This window comes from Populus nigra, chromosome 5 (genome assembly GCF_951802175.1).
Source record: "Populus nigra chromosome 5, ddPopNigr1.1, whole genome shotgun sequence".
NCBI lineage: Eukaryota > Viridiplantae > Streptophyta > Magnoliopsida > Malpighiales > Salicaceae > Populus > Populus nigra.
Window position 1 is genome coordinate 825,637 of NC_084856.1, and position 23,247 is coordinate 848,883.

General features: G+C 36.6%; 3 protein-coding genes and 1 long non-coding RNA gene across 6 annotated transcripts; 3 read left to right on the forward strand and 1 right to left on the reverse strand.

Moving 5' to 3' along the window:
• Positions 1–850: 850 nt before the first annotated feature.
• Positions 851–5,509, forward strand: LOC133693973 (uncharacterized). The gene is made up of 12 exons (XM_062115368.1): positions 851–1,246; positions 1,398–1,617; positions 1,705–1,905; positions 2,002–2,072; positions 2,308–2,470; positions 2,605–3,198; positions 3,459–3,839; positions 3,930–4,005; positions 4,078–4,141; positions 4,615–4,750; positions 4,948–5,061; positions 5,143–5,509. The coding sequence occupies exons 1-12, from the start codon at positions 960–962 to the stop codon at positions 5,206–5,208; spliced, it is 2,373 nt and encodes a 790-aa protein (XP_061971352.1). The 5' UTR covers positions 851–959; the 3' UTR covers positions 5,209–5,509.
• Positions 5,510–6,590: 1,081 nt separating this feature from the next.
• On the forward strand, positions 6,591–13,028 carry LOC133693425 (putative pentatricopeptide repeat-containing protein At5g43820). Of its 2 annotated transcripts, none has more exons than XM_062114639.1 (6): positions 6,591–8,604; positions 8,875–8,979; positions 9,649–10,337; positions 10,499–10,776; positions 11,049–11,312; positions 12,688–13,028. In XM_062114639.1, the coding sequence occupies exon 1, from the start codon at positions 6,890–6,892 to the stop codon at positions 8,579–8,581; it is 1,692 nt and encodes a 563-aa protein (XP_061970623.1). In that variant the 5' UTR covers positions 6,591–6,889; the 3' UTR covers positions 8,582–8,604; positions 8,875–8,979; positions 9,649–10,337; positions 10,499–10,776; positions 11,049–11,312; positions 12,688–13,028. The 2 variants fall into 2 exon arrangements, with proteins under 2 accessions (XP_061970623.1, XP_061970622.1); XM_062114638.1 differs by having other exon boundaries at positions 11,197–11,312.
• Positions 13,029–15,297: 2,269 nt separating this feature from the next.
• LOC133695398 (rop guanine nucleotide exchange factor 1-like) lies at positions 15,298–18,267 on the forward strand. The gene is made up of 5 exons (XM_062117376.1): positions 15,298–15,785; positions 15,912–16,028; positions 16,132–16,670; positions 17,149–17,502; positions 17,619–18,267. The coding sequence occupies exons 1-5, from the start codon at positions 15,485–15,487 to the stop codon at positions 17,976–17,978; spliced, it is 1,671 nt and encodes a 556-aa protein (XP_061973360.1). The 5' UTR covers positions 15,298–15,484; the 3' UTR covers positions 17,979–18,267.
• A 485-nt stretch (positions 18,268–18,752) lies between these two features.
• Positions 18,753–21,521, reverse strand: LOC133695399 (uncharacterized). Of its 2 annotated transcripts, XR_009842433.1 has the most exons (4): positions 20,296–21,520; positions 19,940–20,133; positions 19,298–19,752; positions 18,753–19,093 (listed from the first exon to the last, which is right to left on the reverse strand). It is a non-coding gene; the product is annotated as an uncharacterized LOC133695399 (long non-coding RNA). The 2 variants fall into 2 exon arrangements; XR_009842432.1 differs by having other exon boundaries at positions 19,940–21,521.
• Between the last annotated feature and the right edge of the window lie 1,726 nt (positions 21,522–23,247).

A 23,247-nucleotide genomic window follows, 5' to 3' on the forward strand; every position in this document is an offset into this window, starting at 1 on the left:
GATTTGCCTGCAAAAAAACAAAGAGAAAATCAAAAGTTATTGAAATGTAAAATCATCAAAAAACATGGAGGAAAAGAATACAGATTTGAGAGATGAGAGACAAGAAAAGCATCGATAGCATTGATACAGAAACTGTTGAGAGTGCAGAGTTTTTAGATCCTGGTTTCTCTGAAATCCCAAGAAAACCCTTTCACGGTAAGCAAACACAGGTGCAGGGATGTTTGGTGGTAGTTGTATTGGTATTGATTCAAGAAAACCCTTTCATCACTAATTGATTTGAAGCTAGGAAGAGACCAGAGATGCCAAAAAAGAAAGGAAAGCAAATCGAAGAGGACAAAAGCCAGCACACACTCAGACAAGAGAGCCCAACAAGAGGGAACAAGTAAGAATGGCAAAGATGCACAGGATAATAGGTTTTTGAAAGAGAGATTTTTGCAAGGAGAAGAAGATAAATTTGAGAGTGAGAGATAGAGAGCAGTGAAGGGGCGGCTGAGAATGTTGAAATTTAGGGTTAAAAGAAAATATGGTATTTATACTTGTTTTAGAGGGAGGGGGCGGCTGTAACCTGCTAGGGTTAATGGGTAGAAAGCGTTTTTTTATTTCTAAACCGAATCGGTTCGGTTCGGTTCGGGTTGTCCGGTTTAAGCATTACAAAACCGGAAACCTAACCGAACCAGATATTTTTTTAAATATTTTAATCGATTTAATCGGTTTTTATTTTCTGTTCAATTTTTTCTATTAATTTTTTTTCAGTTTTATCGATTTAATCAATTTTTTGGTTTTTTTCTCATCCTTACCCACCGTTACCGGTCACTTTCCCTAGATTTTCTCGGGAAAAAACATGGCAACATAGTAGACCAATTACGTCGTCAGAATAGACCAAACACCACCAAATCCTCGAAGCGCCCCCAACCCTTTTCAAAGTTCAAAGCAAATGACCACACAAAAATGGCGTAATCATGTTCTCATTCACTTGCTACGCAGTTCTCACCTACCACTTTCCTCGCTGCCTCCAAACTCTCCCTTCCTTAAAAGGGCAAAGCCCTCTCTTATTCTTCCTCTCACGTAACCAGACACCAACCTCCCGAAAGAAACCTTTTCGATTCCGAAGTCTCTCCCTGTCAAGACGAAGACCAATGGGTTCCCTCTCAGCCCTCGAACGACCATTACAGTATCCAATCGCTCGCCGAGACGACATTATAATTGACGATTACCATGGTGTAAAAATTGCAGATCCCTATCGCTGGTAATTAATATCTGTCTCACTGTTTAAATATGTAGTCCACTTCGGCGGGAATTCCTAACTTTGACCGAACTGAAGAGTTTGACTTAGTCTCGATGCAAAAGCTGGTCAGAGAATGCACAAGAAATTAATGTAAATTTGGTGTTTTTGGCAGGCTTGAAGATCCTGATGATGAGGAAGTAAAAGGGTTTGTACAGGAACAAGTTAAATTGACAGAATCAGTATTAAAGACATGTGATGCAAGAGAAAAACTTCGTGAAAAAATCACCAAGTTATTTGATCACCCGCGATATTATACGCCGTTCAAGCGAGGGGACAAGTATTTTTACTTTCATAATACTGGGCTTCAAGCACAAGACGTCCTCTTTGTGCAGGTTTTATGAGCTAACATTCGTTTTTTTAATCACATTGTTATTTTTTTTCAGAAGTTTTTGGTGTTGATGTTTTGTGATTCGTTACAGGATAGTTTAGAGGGAGAGCCAAAGGTTTTGCTTGATCCAAATGGACTTAGTGAGGATGGGACAGTGTCCTTGAATACACTTTCGCTTAGTGAGGATGCTAAGTACTTGGCTTATGGGCTTAGTACGAGTGGAAGTGATTGGGTTACAATTAAAGTTATGCGTGTTGAGGATAATATAGTTGAGGCTGATACTTTAAATTGGGTGAGTGAGAATTTGTTTCAATTCCGAGATGAACTTTGATTTTGGCTGTGTTGTTGGCTATGAGCTAATTGTGTTTAATGTTACCTGATAATGCAGGTTAAGTTTACCGGTATTAGTTGGACACATGACAGCAAAGGGTTTTTCTATAGCCGATACCCTGCTCCCAAGTATGTATCTACCTTTCTAAATGAATTAAGATGGGGGTGTAGCTTATCTAGGCATAATGATAGTGACAGATGGTTCGGGGAATTTAATCGATTAGAATTGATAACTGCTTTGAATTTTAGTTATTTAAGTGTAAGGTGAGGTGAATACTGAATTCATTGGAAGATAATGAATTACATATTGTGTTGAACCCTCGTAGTTTTTAGATTGATATTTGAAATTGAGTTTGCTATGTAGAGAGGGAGAAAATTTAGATGCTGGGACGGAAACTAATGCAAATCTTTATCATGAGCTATGCTACCACTTTGTGGGTACGGATCAATCCGAAGATATACAATGCTGGAGAGATTCTGAAAACCCCAAATACATGTTTGGAGCTGGTGTGACTGATGATGGAAAGGTATATTGTGAATGCTCACTTATAATCTTGTTTTCTGAATTATTTACTTTATTTTGGCGAATGACAAGAATGAAGAAAGCATTTTTTGTTTGAAATTCTTGGAAGATGACATCATTTTATATGTTATTTTGCAGTATCTTCTCCTATATATTTCAGAGAATTGTGATCCAGTCAACAAAGTATACTACTGTGATATGTCAGCATTTCATGATGGCCTTGAAGGTTTTAAGGGAGGAAACGCCCTGCTCCCTTTTATTAAGCTAATTGATGACTTTGATGCCCAGTATCAGGAGATAGCAAATGATGATACTGTATTTACTTTCTTGACTAATAAAGATGCCCCCAGATATAAAGTAGTCCGGGTTGATTTGAAGGAGCCAAGCAGTTGGATTGATGTTGTTCCAGAATCTGAAAAGGATGTCCTTGAATCAGCATTTGCTGTTAATGGTGATAAAATGATTGTCTGTTACCTGAGTGATGTGAAGTATGTAATACAAATAAGGGATTTAAAAACAGGATCTCTGCTGCATCAATTACCAACTGACATTGGTTCAGTTACTGGGATATCGGCAAGGCGAAGGGATAGTACAGTATTTATTGGGTTTACTAGCTTTCTCACCCCTGGAATAATATATCAATGCAATCTAGACTCCGAGGTTCCTGACATGAAAATATTTCGTGAAATTAGCGTGCCAGGATTCAATCGATCGGAGTTCCAAGTGAATCAGGTAGCTATTTTCTCTGTTTGCCTTTTTCTAGCATTAAATAGTGTTCTGATATCGCCACTAGATCAATTTAAAGTGTTTTGCAGGAATAGTCTCTTTTTGTTTTCTGGTTTCCCTGTGGGACAGAGGAATAATCTCAATAGCTGAATTGCTTATATGAGATCTTGTTCCTCAAAATTAAATTCAACTTGTATATTCTTCTGCTCTCTCCATGTACAAAAACTAATCTATGTTTCCTACTTGACTGGGTTCTTTCATTTCAGGTTTTTGTGCCTAGCAAGGATGGTACCAAGATACCGATGTTTATTGTGGCCGAGAAGAATATAACATTGGATGGGTCACACCCATGTTTGTTATATGCCTATGGTGGATTTAACATTAGTATTACACCATCATTTAGTGTCAGTCGAATTGTTCTGACAAGGCATTTAGGTTCTGTTTTCTGCATTGCAAATATTCGTGGTGGTGGAGAATACGGCGAGGAATGGCATAAAGCGGGCTCACTTGCGAGAAAGCAGAATTGCTTTGATGACTTCATTTCAGCTGCTGAATACCTTGTATCTGCTGGCTATACCCAACCAAAGAAGTTGTGCATTGAAGGTGGAAGCAATGGCGGGCTGCTTGTTGGGGCTTGCATAAATCAGGTGGAAAGTCTATTCATTTGCCTGATTATATTTTAGTTTCGCCACTTATTTTAGTTTGTATTAATTGTGTTTATTACATTATTGTGGCAGCGACCTGACCTCTTTGGTTGTGCTCTGGCTCATGTTGGTGTTATGGACATGCTGCGATTTCACAAGTTTACCATAGGTAGCTGACATCTCGTGGCTCTAACAATGATCATCTTTTGTATCAATTTTTTTCTGAACTTTTGTTCTTTAGGTCATGCTTGGACTTCTGACTTCGGCTGTTCAGACAAGGAGGAAGAGTTCGGTTGGCTATTCAAGTGAGTTGAATTTAGTATAAAAATCTAGTGGAATCTTCTTATCCCATTACCCTTGTTTCTGGTCTGGGGTAGACATGTAGTTCGACTGTCTGGGTCTGACACTGTTTTCATTTACTGTCACTAAATTAAACTATATCTAAACTAATTAGATCGCTGCCATTTTTTTAAAGTCACATACCCACGATGGTGGTGATTGCCAACTTCGATACTGTTTTTTCCATGAAAAATAGTGGCATATTTAGACTGGTGAGCACCTCCATACCGTGCTCTACCCCCCTTCATTCTGCAAGTTAACCCAGGCAGATGGAAATTCAAGTCTATGGTTTTTTAGTTCATAAGCCTACCTTAATGTCAAGTTTCAGTAGCATAAAGCATGTTATCTGCTTGGCATGACCACATATTCACAACGAGTATAGTCTGATGATTTCTAGAGGCTACTTTTGTTGTTTGACGTTCATGTTTTCCTTTCTCAGGTACTCGCCACTGCATAATGTTCGCAGACCATGGGAACAGCATCCTGAACAACCTTTTCAGTACCCATCTACCATGCTATTGACTGCTGATCACGATGACCGAGTTGTGCCGTTACACTCACTGAAGTTATTGGCTGTAAGTCCTCAACTTTCTTCAATCCTAATTGTTCTTTGAGATGGTAACACAGACATTCTGTACATCGTGAATTCGGTTTGTAAAAGGAGCAGGATATGTCATGATCAGGCTGTTCAGTCAATAATTTAGTCAGCAGAAAAAAGTTATTACTGTGTTTACGCTTCCCCTCTCAAAATGCGTCCAACTTTTTCTGCCAGACCATGCAATATATTTTGTGCACGAGCTTGAAGAACAGTCCCCAGACCAATCCAATAATAGGTCGAATTGATTGTAAAGCTGGACATGGAGCTGGACGCCCGACTCAAAAATTGGTAATTGTTGCGCTAATATTTAGGTCTTAATTAGATCACCTCCTTATCACAGACTACTGACATTTGGCTCTTGTTCTGCAGATTGATGAAGCAGCTGATAGGTATAGCTTCATGGCAAAGATGTTGGACGCTTCTTGGACTGAGTAGGATCAGATTTGGAAGTAAAACAAGGAAAATATACATTTGATTGACGAAGAAAGGACAAATAGCAAATGCTTTGCTCAAATTGTGTCCATCATTCACAACTACGTAAAAGATTTTCTTTTTGTTATGAATTTTCAGATTCTAATTACCTGAAAATCACATCCCATTTCTCTCAATTGATTAATGCTTTTACTAGGAAAGAATGGGTTTTGCAACCCGACATTTCGAGAATATTTTTGTACTCTCACATAACATTTTAAGTTTTTAAATTAAAACAATTATTTAATACGATAACATAGCTAAAGATGGAATTTTATCATTCCAATAATATCTAATAAAATTATAAAATTTAATTATAAGGTGATGGAAGAGACTTGTTAGAAAGAATATGAGATTACAGATGATAACTTTCTAAATGCTTTTTTTAATTATTATTTCATGATAAAATTCAATAATCACAAAATGGCATATTACTATATATGTGTGTGTGTGTGTGTGTCTCTTCGTAAGATATAACGAAAATGGAACTATTGATGGTAATAACTACAATAATGCTAGGAAACTTCAAAGGTTTTTTTCACTAAATGATGTGAAAATTTCTGGTGGGAGTTTGTAAATTACCATATCAAAGGTGAAGATCTATCCCATTACGATGATTTTAAAAACGTTCTCTACTTCAAATCTGATGTTTGTTAGTGGAAAAGGTTGTCATGTTGTTTGTTCTCGCTCTCTCAAAAGGTGTCCAGCTTGTTTCCCCAGACCATGCAATATGTTCTGTGCAAAAGCTTGGAGAATAGACAACAGTCCCCAGACCAATCCAATAGTTGCTCGCATTGATTGTAAAGCTGGACATGGAGCTAGACGTTCAGCTCAGAAAATTTTTAATAATTCTTGGTTCTAACTTCTCATTATCACCCCCTTATAGCAGGCTATTGACATTTGGCTATAGTTCTGCAGATCGGTGAAGCTTTCGGTAGGTATAGCTTCATGGCAAAGATGGCGGGAGCTTCTTGGAATGAGTAGGATTAGATTTGAACGTCAAAAGATAAAAAAAACTACGTCTGATAGATGAAAAAAAGAAAGATGGACACAGAATAACAAGATGTTGTATACCGGGGTGCTCTGCAAAATTTTCTGCCCAAGAGTAAAAAAGACCAAATTTTCTTACACATTCACGGTCAGAAGCAAGTCATAAGAGAGAGATAAGGATTGTTTTTCTACTCCCTTTTCAAGATTAGTTGTTAATCCGGGAAACTTAAGATTTAGAGCTTGATTTTAATTTCGAGTTTTTAATTTATCCGGATAAAACCTGGTTAATTTAATTGAATTTTATTTAATTTCATTGACCTGATTAAATCTGGCTCAGCATTAAAACGGAAAAAAAATGATGAAACAACACTAAATCTTCTTATGAGTTAATATGATGATCCAATAACTTAGATTTTTTCCAGGTGAATTCTCGAATCGAGTCGGGATCAGGGTCAAACTAAGATTTCTCAACCCAAACTAGAAGCAAACAGGCTTTTTCTGAAAGATTAGGGATAAAGTTGGTATTTGGCCAAAAGTTGAAGCGCTAAGCCCAGAATGCACAAACCGCATCCAAATACAGAGACGAGTTTCCTTCACCTCGCACACGCCATTTCACTGTGACTGTATCTCAAACTTGGAGCGTAACGGTCATTTCATGGCAATTAATCCGCAGAGCTTTCTAGGGTTTCTCTCTCTCACCAACAAAATCACCAGGTACCGCTTGCCTCACATTCTTCGCTCTTCAATTCCATTTTCAACCCTAGACCCTCCTCAATTTACCACTTCTCATGATAATATCAAGCTTCAATCTAATCTCGACGAGGATTACGTTCTTAATGAACTCTCTAATCTGTTACCAATCTCTCCTAAACCACCAATTCCTCACCCATACAACCACGATCGTTCGATTAGTAATAAGCAAGTCGAAATCAGACCCGTTTTTGATCGATTTTTATCCCCTGAAGAGAAATTAAGAGGAGTTTTTGTTCAAAAAATCAAGGGTAAATCTGGAATTGAACGTGCTCTAACAGAATGTAGTGTGGATTTGAGTCTTGATGTTGTAGCTAAAGTGCTTAATAGAGGGAATTTAGGCGGGGAAGCTATGATTATGTTTTTTAATTGGGCGATTAAGCAGCCTATGATAAGTAAGGATGTTGACAGTTACAATGTAGTCATTAGAGCACTAGGTAGAAGAAAATTTATTGATTTTATGGTGAAATTTTTGCATGAGTTGAGGGTAGAAGGTGTGAGCATGAATTCGGAGACGTTGTCGATTGTAATTGATAGTCTAGTTAGGGCCCGTCGAGTTTATAAAGCAATTCAAATGTTTGGGAACTTAGAAGAAGAGTTTGGGTTTGAGCGTGATGCGGAGTCATCGAATGTGCTTTTGCAATGTTTGTGTAGAAGGTCTCATGTAGGTGCTGCGAATTCGTACTTCAATTCATTGAAGGGGAAAATACCGTTTAATTGTATGACGTATAATGTAATCATTGGTGGGTGGTCAAAGTTTGGTAGAGTTAGTGAAATGCAGAGGGTTTTTGAGGAAATGGAAGAAGATGGTTTTAGTCCTGATTGTTTGAGTTTTAGTTACCTTCTTGAGGGGTTAGGAAGAGCTGGTAGGATTGAAGATGCTGTTATGATGTTTGGTAGTATGGAGGAGAAAGGTTGTGTACCGGATACTAATGTTTACAATGCCATGATTTCTAATTTCATTTCAGTTGAGAATTTTGATGAGTGCATGAAGTATTATAGGTGTTTATTGAGTAAGAATTGTGATCCCAATATTGATACTTATACAAGAATGATCTCTGGTTTGATCAAAGCTAGTAAAGTGGCTGATGCTCTTGAAATGTTTGATGAGATGTTGGATCGAGGGATGGTTACTAAAACAGGGACTGTAACTTCTTTTATTGAACCTCTCTGTAGCTTCGGCCCACCCCATGCTGCAATGGTGATCTACACAAAGGCAAGAAAAGTTGGCTGTACAATATCGCTAAGTGCTTATAAGCTATTGCTGATGCGGCTTTCCAGATTTGGTAAATGTGGAATGATGTTAAAAATATGGAATGAGATGCAAGAAAGTGGTTATTCTTCCGACATGGAAGTTTATGAATACCTCATCAGTGGGCTTTGCAACATAGGACAGTTTGAAAATGCTGTCCTTGTCATGGAGGAGTCTATGCGCAAGGGCTTTTGCCCGAGCAGGTTCATCTGTAGCAAACTAAATAACAAACTGCTTGCTTCAAATAAAGTTGAGAGCGCTTACAGGCTATTTTTGAAGATCAAACATGCTCGTCACAGTGAAAATGCGAGGAGATGTTGGCGTTCTAATGGCTGGCACTTTTGAACAGGCATCTTCTGTATTGACAAGTATATTGTGTCTTTCCTTCTCTGTTTCCTCTGCAGCATGTACTTGTTTTTTCCTGGAGTGTGTCACAATCATTATCTTGAGCAATATTTCTTATGGTCACTTGCAATGAACAACTGATAGAATCCAAAAGTTCTTCTAAATAGTCACATCACTAATCTTCTGTTACTCAGTCATGGGTGTTAGAAGTGAAGAATTGTTTTTTTCTTTGAGAATTTGTTTTAGTGACATCCTTCCTGTCTATATCTAAGGTCTTGGTTTATTGAGTGCAGGTGACAGTTTTCAGTGGGAAATAGTTAGATGCTTGTGGATTACAGAGATAAACTGTGAAGTTCACGATGGTGAAAAGCCAACTTCTCGTGACTCTGAACTGCTGCGTAAGAAACTTGACTTCATCAATTTACGAGCTATCCTTATTTACTTCCTTGGTAGTCTTTTGTTTGCTGAGGTTCTCTTTACCTGCTTGGGAAGTGTAGTTCATATTGTTTAGTTGCTGTAATTTGATAACTTTCTGATTTGACTTTGCTTATCGGTATTTCTAGTTGCCTATAAGTTGTCACTATGAGGTACCAGGTACTCAGGTTACTGGGAGGACTTCAGTTGATCCTCCCACCAGAGGTGTTTGATAGACTGCTATGTAGCTCAGCCCGGGGTAGTATACTGGAGTAGATCCTTACTTCTTCAGTCTATGTTTTGCCATGAAATTAGATGAGGGTTGATTTTTTATCTGTCCACAATGAATTATGACAAGTTGTGAATGGTGGACATTTTCTTATCCAATCAAAGTGTTAAGAGTAAGAAAAGTGCATGGATTTTGCTGCTTTTAGCATGCTATCTTGTGTATTTGTGCTCTTGAATTTCATCAAATTTCTGAATTTTCATTCTTTACCAGCAAACTGGCCTTCGTTAGGATAGCAATAGATGTATATAGCTGTTTTTCTCTACCTATTCTTAGTGATAAACTGTTCACTTTATCATACTAGGAGTCATCTCTTATATTCGACCTGCCATTTGTTTTTAACATTTGAACTTCTTTCCTTATGCAGAGACTGTTGTCATTATGCCATAAACAAAGGAAGAGAGAATCATAAGAAACACTGACTGTAACTTACTGAGTGAGAAAGTAGCAGAGTGACAAGAAAACACACAGCTGGAAATGGCAAATTTAATCCAGGAGCCAGATTCAGAAGGCCAAAACCTATAATTAGCACCTCACATAGAGGGATGCACAGTGCGGATTTGTACATAGAAGGCAAGAAAGAGAGATCAAACCCTGGATTCATATGGCAGACATGAGGTGTTCGTGTAGCAGACTTTGCAGGAAGGGGTTTTCTGTACTTGAACTTAGATGCATGTTTGTCTTGCTTCTCTGTTTGTCCATCCATGACAGCGCGACCTTGATTTGGGTTTGATGTGTCATAAATCAGTTCGGTTTAAGTGTCGTTCCTTTCCTTATTTTGGGAACAATGATCTCCATAGCCAAGGGCTTGCCTAATGGTATAGGTGTTGACCTCATTGACCCTGGCTGTTGTGCCATTAGAGTGAGGAGTGACCCATGATGGATGGGGCTGGGTAATCATCAGTAAGGTGCAGCCTTGATCTTCATTTTATTTTTCAAGAAGCTTGCTGCTAGCCCACGTGGTGTTTCCAGTGATGTACAACTTCTGGAAAACCTATGGGTGAGCTGTTGGGGCTAACATTTCTGGTTGTGGTTTATATTCATGTAAAGACCAAGGTAATATATATAACTGGTAGTGCCTCTTCCGTTCAAAAATTTATACTGAGACAAGATAAAATTAATAATAATCGTACATGGTGAAATATATAGATTAACGAAACATAGTAAATTGCAAATACATTCAAGACTAATGCAAACCTCTTTGCTTGAATTAACAGGAGTGACTAATATGTGGAAAGCTCCTACCTGCAAATAAAGGGAAAAAAAACATATATCCAGGCAATAAAGGGAATATGCATGGATTTATGACTTGAGAAGCACCATTCAATTCTCTCCCAGGGATTAGCAACGTCGTTTGCTAGGTTCAAGAGGACCACCGGATAGCTTTTGATCTTTACTTCTTATTGTTTGTCACAATCAACCAGCAGTACTTTTAAGGTTGTGCAGGAAGACTTCTGTCCCAAAAAGTTTAAGAATGGAGGATCAGGCTGAAAATGTACGTCATGGATGTTTGTTCTGTTTTTATTTTTTTTAAAAAAAAAAACTAATCATGTTTTTCTATTCTTAATTACGTAATGCATAAAGTTCCTGAAAACATGAACAGTCTGATTATTTTCTGATTTTCTAATATTTTAGACAGCATAATTGACAATTGTGTACAAATTGCTATGCACCCAAATTTCACAGTGCATGCATGTGATCCTATTTTGTAAGAGAAGATCCAATATATGTTACTGGTTGGTGATATCAACTATGTTATAATTTCAGTCTGGCATGTTAGCTAATCAAGCTGAGCTGGGGGCTACATTGCTTTCGCCATTGTCTACAGTTATCCTGGACATTTTTCTTTTTTATTGTATTTCTACTGGGATCCTGATCTGCACACTCAGCAACATGTCTAAAGATGCCTTTTCAGGTTCTGCTTTGCTCTGCGCATCATTTTTTCCCTCTATCTTCTTGACCAGTGCTTGGATTCAGCTTCATAGGGATGTTATTGCACCGACTGTATACTCATGGGATTCTCCATCCAAGGTATGGTGTTTTGACATGACTAGGAGTGCTTTGCTTTCAGACTTTATTTTCTTTATGCTTTCAAATTAGCTTCTTGTATAAATTGGGCGTCTTTAGTTACAAAGCTGTTATGATTCTCTTTATTGTGTTTCGTTTACTAGTTTATAGGTGGCTCAACTATGTGTTCTTGCTGTTATTGAAAGGGTAAAATGACGTCTTTAAGAGAGAAGAATTGTCAGTGACAGCCATGACCCACCCTATGACTCTTCTCAGGTATCTAGCATGGTTAAAAAGAAAAGGTTGTTAGTGCAGTACTGATTGGACTTTGTAAGTGAAGGTGGGCTCTATGGCTGAGATTCTTGGACTGCTCTTTCGTTAGATGTGATTGCAGTCGAAAACAGATAGATTTGAAGGGTAAACTGTAGTTTAGGCTTTCGTTTTCTTTTTCATTTATAAAATTTTTTATTCTTTTCAATTACAATTTCTTATTTACGGTTTTTTATTTTGATATTTATTTTTAAAATTTTTTAATTTTATTCTTGGCACTTTCATTGAATTTTTTTTTAATTTTATCATTGAATTAAATTTTTTGTTATTTTATTTTTTTAGTTTGACCCTTATTTTTTTAATTTTTTTTTATTAAAGTTATTTTTCAATTTAATTAAACTCTTCAATTGAAAATTTTTATCCCTCCAATTAATGTTTTTTCTCCTTTTATTTTTTTCAACCCTTTTATGTAATTATTTTTTTTCTTGATTTTATCTTTCGATATTTAATTTGTTAGAAATTCAGTTTCGTAAGATTTTATTATTCTACATTATTATTTTTTAATATTGTTTTTGTGATTTTTCTATAGATTTATCCTGATCTTATGATCTGGGTCATAATTTTTGCATTTTTTTTAATCTTTTTTTTTGTTATTTTTTTTCTATTTTATTTTTCAAAGTATTATTCTAATTTATCTATAATTTTTTTTTATACAAATGAAGTTTATTTTTTAAAATAAAAAATATTTGTTTTTGAATTATATTGTTGATGTGTTTAGCCTTGTATAATATTTTTTATGATGTGAGTTATTTTATTTGTATTTATTTTTTTAAATTATGAGTATTTTAAAAAATAAATTTATTATTTATTTATTCAAATAAATAAGTTCAATATATTGTTCTGTACGTGGTGATTATCATGGTACATAGAGCAGGTAGCCTTGTGTCAGCATTTTGCTCTGCACTGTTGTGATAATTAGATTTTCTTGAACTGGCATGCAGTAACTTGATGTTTTTCATCTGGATGAAAGGATAAATCCACTACTGAAAAACTTTGTAGTGATTATAGCTAGTAGATTCTTGGGTCATTATCATGCATCAAACTTAGTAAGTGCCTGCTATGATTACAGGTTGGCGAGTCTCCTGATCAATCTAAGGCGAAGCTTGCGCTTGTAAATCCATTGGCTTTCCTCTCTCTTTTTTGACTCTGGTTAGTTTTGCTGCATTCATACATCTTTACTTGGACGTTATGACATGGGAAAGGCTTATTATACCACAGACAAAACTTGCCATACCCCAGACAGCTTGCAGCATTTTATTTCATGGGTCGGTTTGCTCCTCTGTCTCATCGCCGTCCCCATCTGCATAAGAAATTAAATCACAATATAATTTAACTAGTGTTGAGGTAAGATACAACTTGTAGTACAAAACTTTCTATTTTTCAATTTTACTGGAACATCATTGGTTTGTAGACCTGCTCATTCTATCATTCATTTTTTTACCATCTGTTAGCAAACACAGAAAGATTTCGAAACAGCAAACATTTTAGATTGAGTCCATCATAATGAAAACGAATACTAGCACTAAATGAAACGAGTAAAAACTTGTCGCACGGGTAAAAATAGGTTATGACAAATCTTATCTAGTTAAAACAAGAACAAATTAGTTTGGTTATAACAGCAGCAGCAACAACAACAAATCATCAATCAATTAGAAAGAACTAGTTTACTTATTTAAGTGTTGGATTTTTTTTTAATATAATAAAAAATATTTGGGCCGTAGAAAAATATCTAGTATTGTTAAAAAGAAAGGGCATCGTTCTCAGCTAGCTGAACATTGGAGTCGGCGCTCTCCTCAACCGAATCAATGAAAACTTTTAAACTTTCAAAGTATTAACTCAAACGAGGAAAGTTCCCTCAACTTGATCACACAAGGCCATTTGAAAGGGCTTTCTTTTCTTGAAAGACGAAACTCAACTTCTTAAAAATATCTAGTATTGTTAAAAAGAAAGGGCATCGTTCTCTGCTAACCGAACATTGGAGTCGGCGCTCTCCTCAACCGGATCAATTAAAACTTTTAAACTTTCAAAGTATTAACTCAAACGAGAAAAGTCCCCTCAACTTGATCACACAAGGCCATTTGAAAGGGCTTTCTTCTCTCGAAAGACGAAACTCAACTTCTTATAGGTCGAGTTTAAAGTTAAATTATGTAAGAGTTTTTTCAATATAACCTAATAGATTTGGTCAGTCCAAAAACAATCTAGTTAATCAGTAAAAAAAAAATAGGGATGAAATTAAAAAAAAATAGATAAAATTGACAAAAAATAAAGAGCCACTCAACTCAATTTCTTGCCTAACTCAAGATTTAATTTAAACCATGTGAGAGTCTCTGCAACATGATCTAGTCATTTTGGTCAATCCAAAAATAACTTAACTTATCGGTAAAAAAAAAGTTTGAGGGCAAAATTTAAAAAAAAAAGAGACTAAATTGACATAAAAAAACACCCAACCTAATCTTTGACCATAAAATCATGCGAGTGATGACCCGGCATAATTTAATTAACCTGACTGATCCGCAAGTAATTTAGAAGGTCATTTTTAAAAAAAATAATGCAATTTATGGAAAAACAAAAAACAAACAAAAAAAATAAACGATAAAAAAAGGGTGCACTTGTTTTAGGTGTATGACATCCCCATATATTTTAGTGGAGAGAAGAATTTACAATCTAAAAGAAATAATTTAGTTGTTAAACCTGCCTAAAATTTGGTGGGTTGATATCATAAATCTATGACCCATAGTTTAATCAAGGCTAAGTATTAAAAAGCTGTTTGGTATTGAAATAGGTTTTATTTTCTTTTGTCAAACCATGAATAAAAATTATTTGGTTAGCTAAATAAAATGTTTTTTTTACACTAGACATACATGATTATACTTAAAATAACTTATTTTTTTATTAATAATTTTTTTTTCATTTATCTTGTATGAAAAATTTTATTTCATAGCAATCCTTGCCAAACACATAATTTTTAAATTTGCTCTATAAAATCACAATTAAAAATATTTTTTTAAAACTCCAATCATAAAAACTATAGCAATGCAAATATATACCGACTTGAATAAAAGAATTCATCTAATAAAATTTAATTGATTCCATCGAGTATACAGTGATTCAAAGATTCTTACTGAATCCAGTTGAAACTCGATTGATTCGCGCAAGAATTTTTTTTTTTAAAAAATAAATATATAATAATATTATTCTAATAAAAATAATTAACTCGTACTTAAAATTGAGCGTTTCTCGTGTCAATCCTCTTGCAAGTACGAATTACGATTACAACGGTAATACCACCAACATTAGTACATGGACCTAAGCCCATCGCCCACATAAATGAAAGGCAGCCCTTTTAGGTCTTGTTTAGGAACGTCGCTGCGGTTGCGTTCTCAAAAAATTTGAAAATTTTTTTTTTATTAAAATTTAATATAGTTTGTACGTTTTGGATCGTTTTGATGTGCTGATATCAAAAATAATTTTTAAAAAATGAAAAAACATCGTTGGCATGCATTTTAACACGAAAAGTTATTTAAATAGCACCCGCAACCACACTGCCAAACACGCTCTTAATCATCACTTTCACCAGTATATTATTATTATATTAATAATTTACACGCGCCATAATAATAATTGAAGGAAAAACCGCTTCTGTCCTCCTGGTGGGGACTGCTGTTAGCAAAGCTAGCGCCAACATTGCGCAATTAAACAGAGAGAAAGAGCAAAGACTTGGTGACGACTACAAACCTTTATTTGCCTTTCACTTTTTCAGTCTCTTCTCACTATTATTTTCTTCGATTCAATCCAGTTATCTCTTCTCACCGGAGGAAATGTACGGTCCTGATTAGCTGTCCTAATAATCTATTTGATCTTGATCAATGGGGAGTGTTTCATCGGAGGATTGGTTAGATCAAGTGAGCGAGAGGTTCGAGCTCGACAATTACAGTTTGAGTGCGGATGTGAGCGGATCGGAGAGTGACACTTCTAGTAGTAGCTTCTCATGCCGTCGTTACGATCTCCAAGGCGGCGCTTCCACTTCTTTCACTTCTTCGACTCCTGATTTCGCCGGTAATTCCGTTTCTCCTCTGCCGCTTCCGGTGATGCTGCCGGTTGTTGGTGATAGACATGTTGCTGCTAGTCCCGATGAGATGGAAGAGAAACCAGAGACTGACTTGTCCGGTTAGTTAATTAATTATTTTTGCTTAATTTAGTCTTTTTAATCTATTTTTGGAGAATTTTTCTTGCTGTAACTGCAGTTTTCTAATTTTTTTCTGATTTTTTTATTTTTATTTTTGGCGGTTGCAGAAATTGCACTGATGAAGGAGCGGTTTGCTAAGCTTCTGCTTGGAGAAGACATGTCAGGTGGAGGACAGGGAGTTTGCACCGCCGTCGCCATCTCCAATGCCATCACCAATCTTTCTGGTTAGTGAGTGAAAGAAATGACTATTGAATACTGCTTTGGCTGTAATCAATTGAAGAAAATTGCTGAGATTTATGTATTTGTATGTCGGTATATATTTGGCAGCTTCTGTGTTTGGGGAGCTATGGAGATTAGAGCCATTAGCGCCGCAAAGAAAGGCAATGTGGCAGCGAGAGATGGAATGGCTTTTATGCATAAGTGATTCCATAGTAGAGCTTGTACCATCAATGCAGGAATTTCCTGGTGGTGGGACTTATGAGGTTATGGTGCCTCGGCCACGTTCGGATTTATATGTGAACCTCCCGGCACTCAAGAAGCTTGATGCAATGCTGATTAGCATTCTTGATCTGTTTTCTGAATCTGAATTTTGGTATGTTGATCGTGGTATAGTAGTTGCTGGTGATGATGATGTGGAGGAACTTCCCATGTCTTCCTCTTTGAGAAGACCATCAATCAGACAGGAAGAAAAATGGTGGCTTCCTTTCCCTAAAGTTCCCCCGGCTGGTTTGTCGGAAGACACAAGAAAGAAGCTGCAGCAGTGTAGGGAGTGCACAAGCCAGATCCTTAAGGCTGCGTTGGCAATTAACAATAGTGTGTTAGCTGAGATGGAAATCCCAGATACTTATTTTGAGAGCTTGCCCAAGGTATGGGAACCCTGCCCTGCTACATCGAATTCCATTTATGCTTGATGAATCAGCTGTGGATGTGAATGAATACTGCATGGTCAAAGTTTTATTAATCTTTAGTTTCCACCACATCCATGCCAAATAAATTCCTTTTCTATCTGTTAAGCAGGTTGGTCAGAGGTTTTTATGTGGTTGATATGTCCCTGGTATAAAATGTATTGCTGATGTGCTCATGTTATTTAAAGAAGAGAGTGTAATGCTGTTCCTGTATTTCGTTTTTTGTCTGCTAGGCATATATGTATAATTTCCGCGCTGGCATTCTTTTTATGTGAATGAACATTTGCATCTACTGTACATTGTACTCTGAACCATCAAAAGGGATTAACTCTTACAAAGGACACAATGCTGTTGCTTATGCAATGTCTTTATGTTTCCTATGAAATATACGCTGTTAATTTTGGTTTTCGTGGCCTTTTCTGTTTTTTTCTTTTTTCAGAGTGGAAAAGCTTGCTTAGGCAGAATCATGTATCATTATATAACTGCCAAACACTTCTCCCCAGATTATCTTTTGGATTACTTAGACTTGTCATCAGAATTCACCACTTTGGAAATAGCAAATCGGATAGAGGCTGCCACGCATTTCTGGAGCCAAAATTACCAGAACAAGCACTTAATTCGTGCAAGGAATGGGAAGTCATCATGGGGTGGCAAGGTGAAAGGATTTGTTGGTGAAATACCCAAAAGGAAACTTCTAGCAAAACGAGCCGAGGTTCTCATACATAACCTAAGGCTACGTTTTCCTGGCCTCCCACAGACTGCTCTAGATGTAAACAAGATCCAATATAACAAGGTATTGCCTGCACATTATTACCCATGCATCGTAGCCTTTTTGCTCCTGTTTGCTGATGACACGTTTCCATACCTCCAGCTCACACATGGATAAAACAAATTGTTTCTCCGCTGCAGGATGTAGGGCATGCTATTATGGAGAGCTATTCTAGGGTGATGGAAAGCTTGGCCTTCAACATAATGGCAAGAATTGATGATCTCCTATATGTGGATGATGCCACCAAGCAACGTGCAACAGCAGAGTCAGCATCTCCTTGTTTTCAGGGAAACTGTGGTGGTAGACCATCCAAACAAAAGTGGATATCATCTAGCCATGCTTCTTTTCAACACAGTCCTTGTTCCTCCGCATTGACAGTGCCAACTGTCGGCTCTTCCAGTGAAGTAATCAGGATTACTAATGGAAGGAAACCCCATTCTTTGAAGAAGAGCAATTTAAGGGACTCGTTAGATCAGACTCTAGAGAAACTAACATTTTGACTTGTTAGATCATATCGTCCTGTTTGGACGACCTCAGTACTAAAAAGACTTCTTACTGCTTCTGAATCTAGTTTAGATAGCTTGTTCCACTAAGCACAGATTTGTGCACAATATGTATATCCTTTTGCAGAGAGACAGCATACCCATAAACATTATGGACATAAGACCGAACTCTGGTTTCGTTTGCTAGTTTCCTTGTCGGTTTTGGAGGTTAGAGTTATGTGTAATAGCAAAACTTTTTTAATTCTTTTTATTCGGAACTGAAGAAAGTCCATCAGTATTGCTGATATGGGAATTTGGGCATCCTTAAACTTTCAAGGTAGCGGGGAAGCTCATCTGAGTTTGTCGGAAGAAACAAATGTTTGAGCTTCAACAAGGACCTTCTATTCCAGGCTATCAAGAAAGAGAGATTGTTTCAGTGCAAGAAATCGAATCCATGGATCGAAATTCAAAGGACGAGGACCCCTGTTCTTGAGAAATATATGGAGCAGGATTGTCCCAAAGCTGATCAGGTTCAGTTGAATAGTAATGGTGCTGAATATTGGACGATGCACTGCATCTATGTGTATATACAGGGTCGTAGCTGATCTGAATGGGCCTTGGGTTAAAAACATTAAAAAGTAATATAGCTATGGAGTTGGATGGTTGCAGGCCGATCTCTTGGGACCAGTGTTCCAATCCTGAAAGAATCACCAGGGAATGCCAGTCCTCCTCTGGATGACATGTCTCAAGGGCATGTCTGTTGCGGTTGATGCTTAGGCAAACAACACTCTGTAGCAGGAAAGGTGAAATTCTTCCATGTTGGGCTTTGCACAAAATTGGGTGAAGCTTTAAAAATTTCTGCTTCACTTACAAACACACGAGGAATGCGCTCACGCTTGAGGTTTGCCAGGGATGTAACTTGAAAGGGGCAAAATACCTCCCTGAACTTTGGGAATTATCAATTTTCCCCCTAAAACTATCTCGAGTTTTGATTTTACCCCTCTCCATTCCTCCTACTTCTCTACTTTCATATTTTTGTGCCGCGTGGCATAATACAATTAGGCATTTGGAAGTCTTGCGAGTGTCCATAGCTCCTCCAAATCCTCTTTCTTTTGGTTCATCCTTCGTACAGTCTGAATTATTTATAAAAAATACATTATCAAAATAAGTAAATTTCGATAATAAAAAAAAAACGCAATGACTTGTACAAAAAAGGTCACAATATCCGGACATATAGAAGATTAAAAAATACTTAAATAAATTTCGAATTTCATTGCTTTTTGGTACTTAGTCCAATTTATTTCTGGATGGAGCGCCTTAACAGTGAACTTCTTTACCTTGATAAATGCTTATGGTCCCTCGTCGCCCCCTCCAGTTTCGTCCACTGAAAGAACACAGTACTGCCATTACTCAGCCATATTATGGTCCCCGATGGAGTAATTATCACCATCCCAGCAGCTCTTAATTTACCCTTTTATTGAGTGCCCTACCGTGCCTAAATTGAAGTCACATTTGAACAAAAGGGATACAAGAATCAAAATCACTAATACAAAATTCTATGAGCAAGTGCTTAAAGCAAAAAAGCTTGGAACTTTGAGTGGAGCCACCAGGTAATGTAACCCTCTATTATTATTCCAAACATTTCCATGCGTCTGATGGCCAAATGCACAAAGCACAAACACAACAAATTATTTAAGAAATTTTGCCTTTACATCATCAAAAAAGACACTCAGCGTGTGGACTTGGGAGTATATCCTAGAAATGGAGTGTTTGGCATGCCCTAACGAAAGACCTGCCCAACCAAATTAGATATATATTAGTTGAATATCTGACAATGGGGGGAAAAAATTGGTGTGGTAGACATGCATGAAGCCATGAACACTGAAATATCTAACTAGATACTCAACATGATTTTATATATATATATATATATATATATATATATATATATATATAAGAGGCAGATAGAGGATCATTACAAAGGGGTTTTGATTCAAAGACCTTCGATGCATCCTATAATTCAGTTGAGTTGGCTAGCCCCGATGAATAGTTCGTATGATGGCTGCAAAGAGGCATCGTCCAGCCTTCAACTCTTTGAGTCTTTATTAATTGAACTAATCTTGAGTACGATCACTTGGGTTAGATTCAAAGGGGAAATAAGAGATAGATAAGCCTGGATGATGAGATGAAAAAAGCAATGCATCATGCACTGTTAGATTATGAAATATAGGCAAGTATGAAAGAAGCAATTACACCCAAAAACCCAGGAAAAAGTCACATAGGTTAAGATCTACAAAGTGAAAACCAGGATTCTGCGCATGTGATGCCTCATTACCTCTAATTTTCTGCAGAAAATTGAACCATGGCAATCAACAGGTGATCAAAGCAAGTCGTAGTGATTTTCTCTTTTTATTGATTTTTTTGTGTTTTATTAGGAAAAGTAGATGGTATAGTTGGAGTCATCAAGTAGAAGCCAAATAAGGGCCAGAAGCTGCCAGTGCATGACCACCATGATCAGAAAAACAAAAGAAGCTTACCAAAAAAATAAAGAAGAGGTTGCCAGAGATCATCATAGCGCATGCAGATTCTTTACCTTTGATCTTTCTTTCTTGCAAGAGAGAGAGAGCTAAAAGATGAGGATGATGACAGAATAATCACGAGGGTTTTACAAAGAGAGACCAACAGAGCTCGGTTGGCAGTATGCCCACCTCCATATGAAAGAGATATTCTAATTTCTATAGATAGGAGGTGGACAGAATGCCAATAAACTCTGTAAGAAACCCTTTGCTAAATCCACATGAAAGCTAGCTAGCTAGCTGTCCTAGTATTCACCACTGGAAGGCACAGACACATACAAGGAAAACAGACAGCTAGAGAGTAATAACAATCCTTGGGGACAGATGGGTTCTATTTAAGAAGAAAGGATGGTATGGCACAGTAAATAAGAGAGAGAAAGAGGGAGGGGCTCCTTGTGGGTGTAATTAATTGAAAAGGGCAGTGAGGGGGAGAAGAAGAGGTGATTTGAAGACTTAAAAAGACAAGAGAAATAATTAATAATTGTTTTGGAGTAGTAATAATGATCAGATTAGACGGTTCCTTCCATATTCCTATGAATTACAGGTCTGTAAGACATCGTATATATTAAGAAAGATCAGGGAAAGAATCATCATCCTCCCTCGTTACTGATGAAAACCCTCCAATCCCTCCCTCCCTCCAGTCTTTTCCTGCGTTCTCTCACCTCCTAACCCTCGTTTCTGATGCCACACACGCCTCTTTCTCTCTCAGAAACTGAAGAAATACGAGGGGTTTGGTCTTTTGTCTAGTGGCTAAGAAATATACTAGCAGGGAAGTTGGTGTCTGGTTTAGTGATGAGTTGATAACCCCAACGTAGTGACAAAACAAGAGGTAGCTAGATAGCAAGATCAGTTTCAGATTAAAAGCAGCTTTTCTTTGGATTTTAAAGAGGGTGGTCTCCCTGCTAGTTTCACTCCTACTTTATTTAGATGCTACCGACCCATTCCAGTGAGGCATGTAGAAAAGCATAGCTTTATAGGGTCCATCTGTCATCATTCATCAGAACCGTTCCCTGGGATTTTCATTATTATAGGGCACGCATAGGGTTACCAGGAGCCGTTTGATTCATGGAGGGGCATTTTAACGCCTGCGGCTCATGAAAATAGGTGCTGCTAGTGCTGATTGTCTCTGGGATAGTTGCATTTTCTCTAGGATATTGGCTCCACACGTTCGATGGGATAATTAAGGGCTATCAGGCGAGCGAGTGAGGACAAAAGCGATCTGTAGTAGTACTAGGGCATCGTCCCTTGGCAAATGCGGCTGGTCAAATTAGTTGCCCTTGCACATCATCCTTCCTTCCTTCCTTTACACGGTGAGTGAATCATGTGGTAACTTCAGTCAGCAGTTAGAATTTTAGGTTGTGATTACGTGTGGGGTTATGCTCTTTTTTTTTTCACGCATGCAGAAACAAAATTAAAAAATAATGAGAGCAGTCAATATAGAATTTTATTGAATGGAGTTGCCATACACAATTTATATTTTGAAATCTCATTATTGAAAATTTTATTTTAAAATAGTTTGTTTCTAACAAAAAAAAATTACAATTTCTTATGTAAATTTAAAAAACTACCCTAAACAAACTAAAAAAAATCCAAAAATAAAAGGGAAGAATAAAAGTTCCAAACGAGCTATGAAATCTAAAAGAATTAAGAGTAATAAAATTAGCTCAAACAACATACTTTAATTTAATTATCTTCCGGACCTTAATTATTTTTAACAAGGTGACCCTTCTATAAATTAAAATGATCCTATAAAATCTCTTGAAAAATTTAAATATAGTTCAATAATTAGATTAAAAATTAGAAATCACTGCACGCAACCTAGATCTTTTCTTGGAATTTGTCATTTCTCATCGATTTATAACTATTCTCATAATGATATCTATATAGTCTAATTAAAATAGGTCTGCAATAGACTAATCACAACCACTTATCATCCATTCGCAATGACTTTGGTGCCCAACTAATTCATTCTCATACTTAACCCCATTCTCTTAAACGTCGAATGTTAATCATGCCGATGTGGAAATGGGTAAAATTCCTTGACTCCAATTCTCAAAAAGAAGGTGAGTGACATAGTCTAAATTCTTATAATCCACGCAACGGTTGTTGCATGCATGCTCTTACTACAGTAAAAGAATTGGTAAACTTCATGGAGCTTTAGGATTCCTAAGATTGTTTCTGGAATGATGAGGACAATTAAAATATGTCACGCAACTCTTATATATATTTATTCCGAGTTTAGCAGAGAGTTTTTTTTATCAATTATATCATTATATTTTTTTATTTCATTGGTCGAACTAGACAAGATAACTAAATTATGTTAGGTTAATTTTTACACTGTTGAACTTTAAATCTAAAGAAAGAAAAAAATTAGGTTGAGGGATTTTTTTTTTCTTTCAATTTCATCTTTTCTTCTTGATTTTATCTTCAGATATTTTTACTGATTAGATGAGTTGTTTTTAAATCAGCCAAGTCGACTGAATTATATCAGGATAACTTCTATATGATTTTAATTTTATATCCAAACCATGTAGAAAGATATTTCAAGAGGTTTGAAGATTAACTACCTGAGTTGAAATTTAATAGCAACATTAAATAATTTAAAAATTATATTTGAAAATTTGATCAAATTCACATGATGACGTGCGCCTGGAAACTAACTTATTATATTTGTGAGTGTTTGTAATGTTATGCAAGCATTTTTAAAAGAA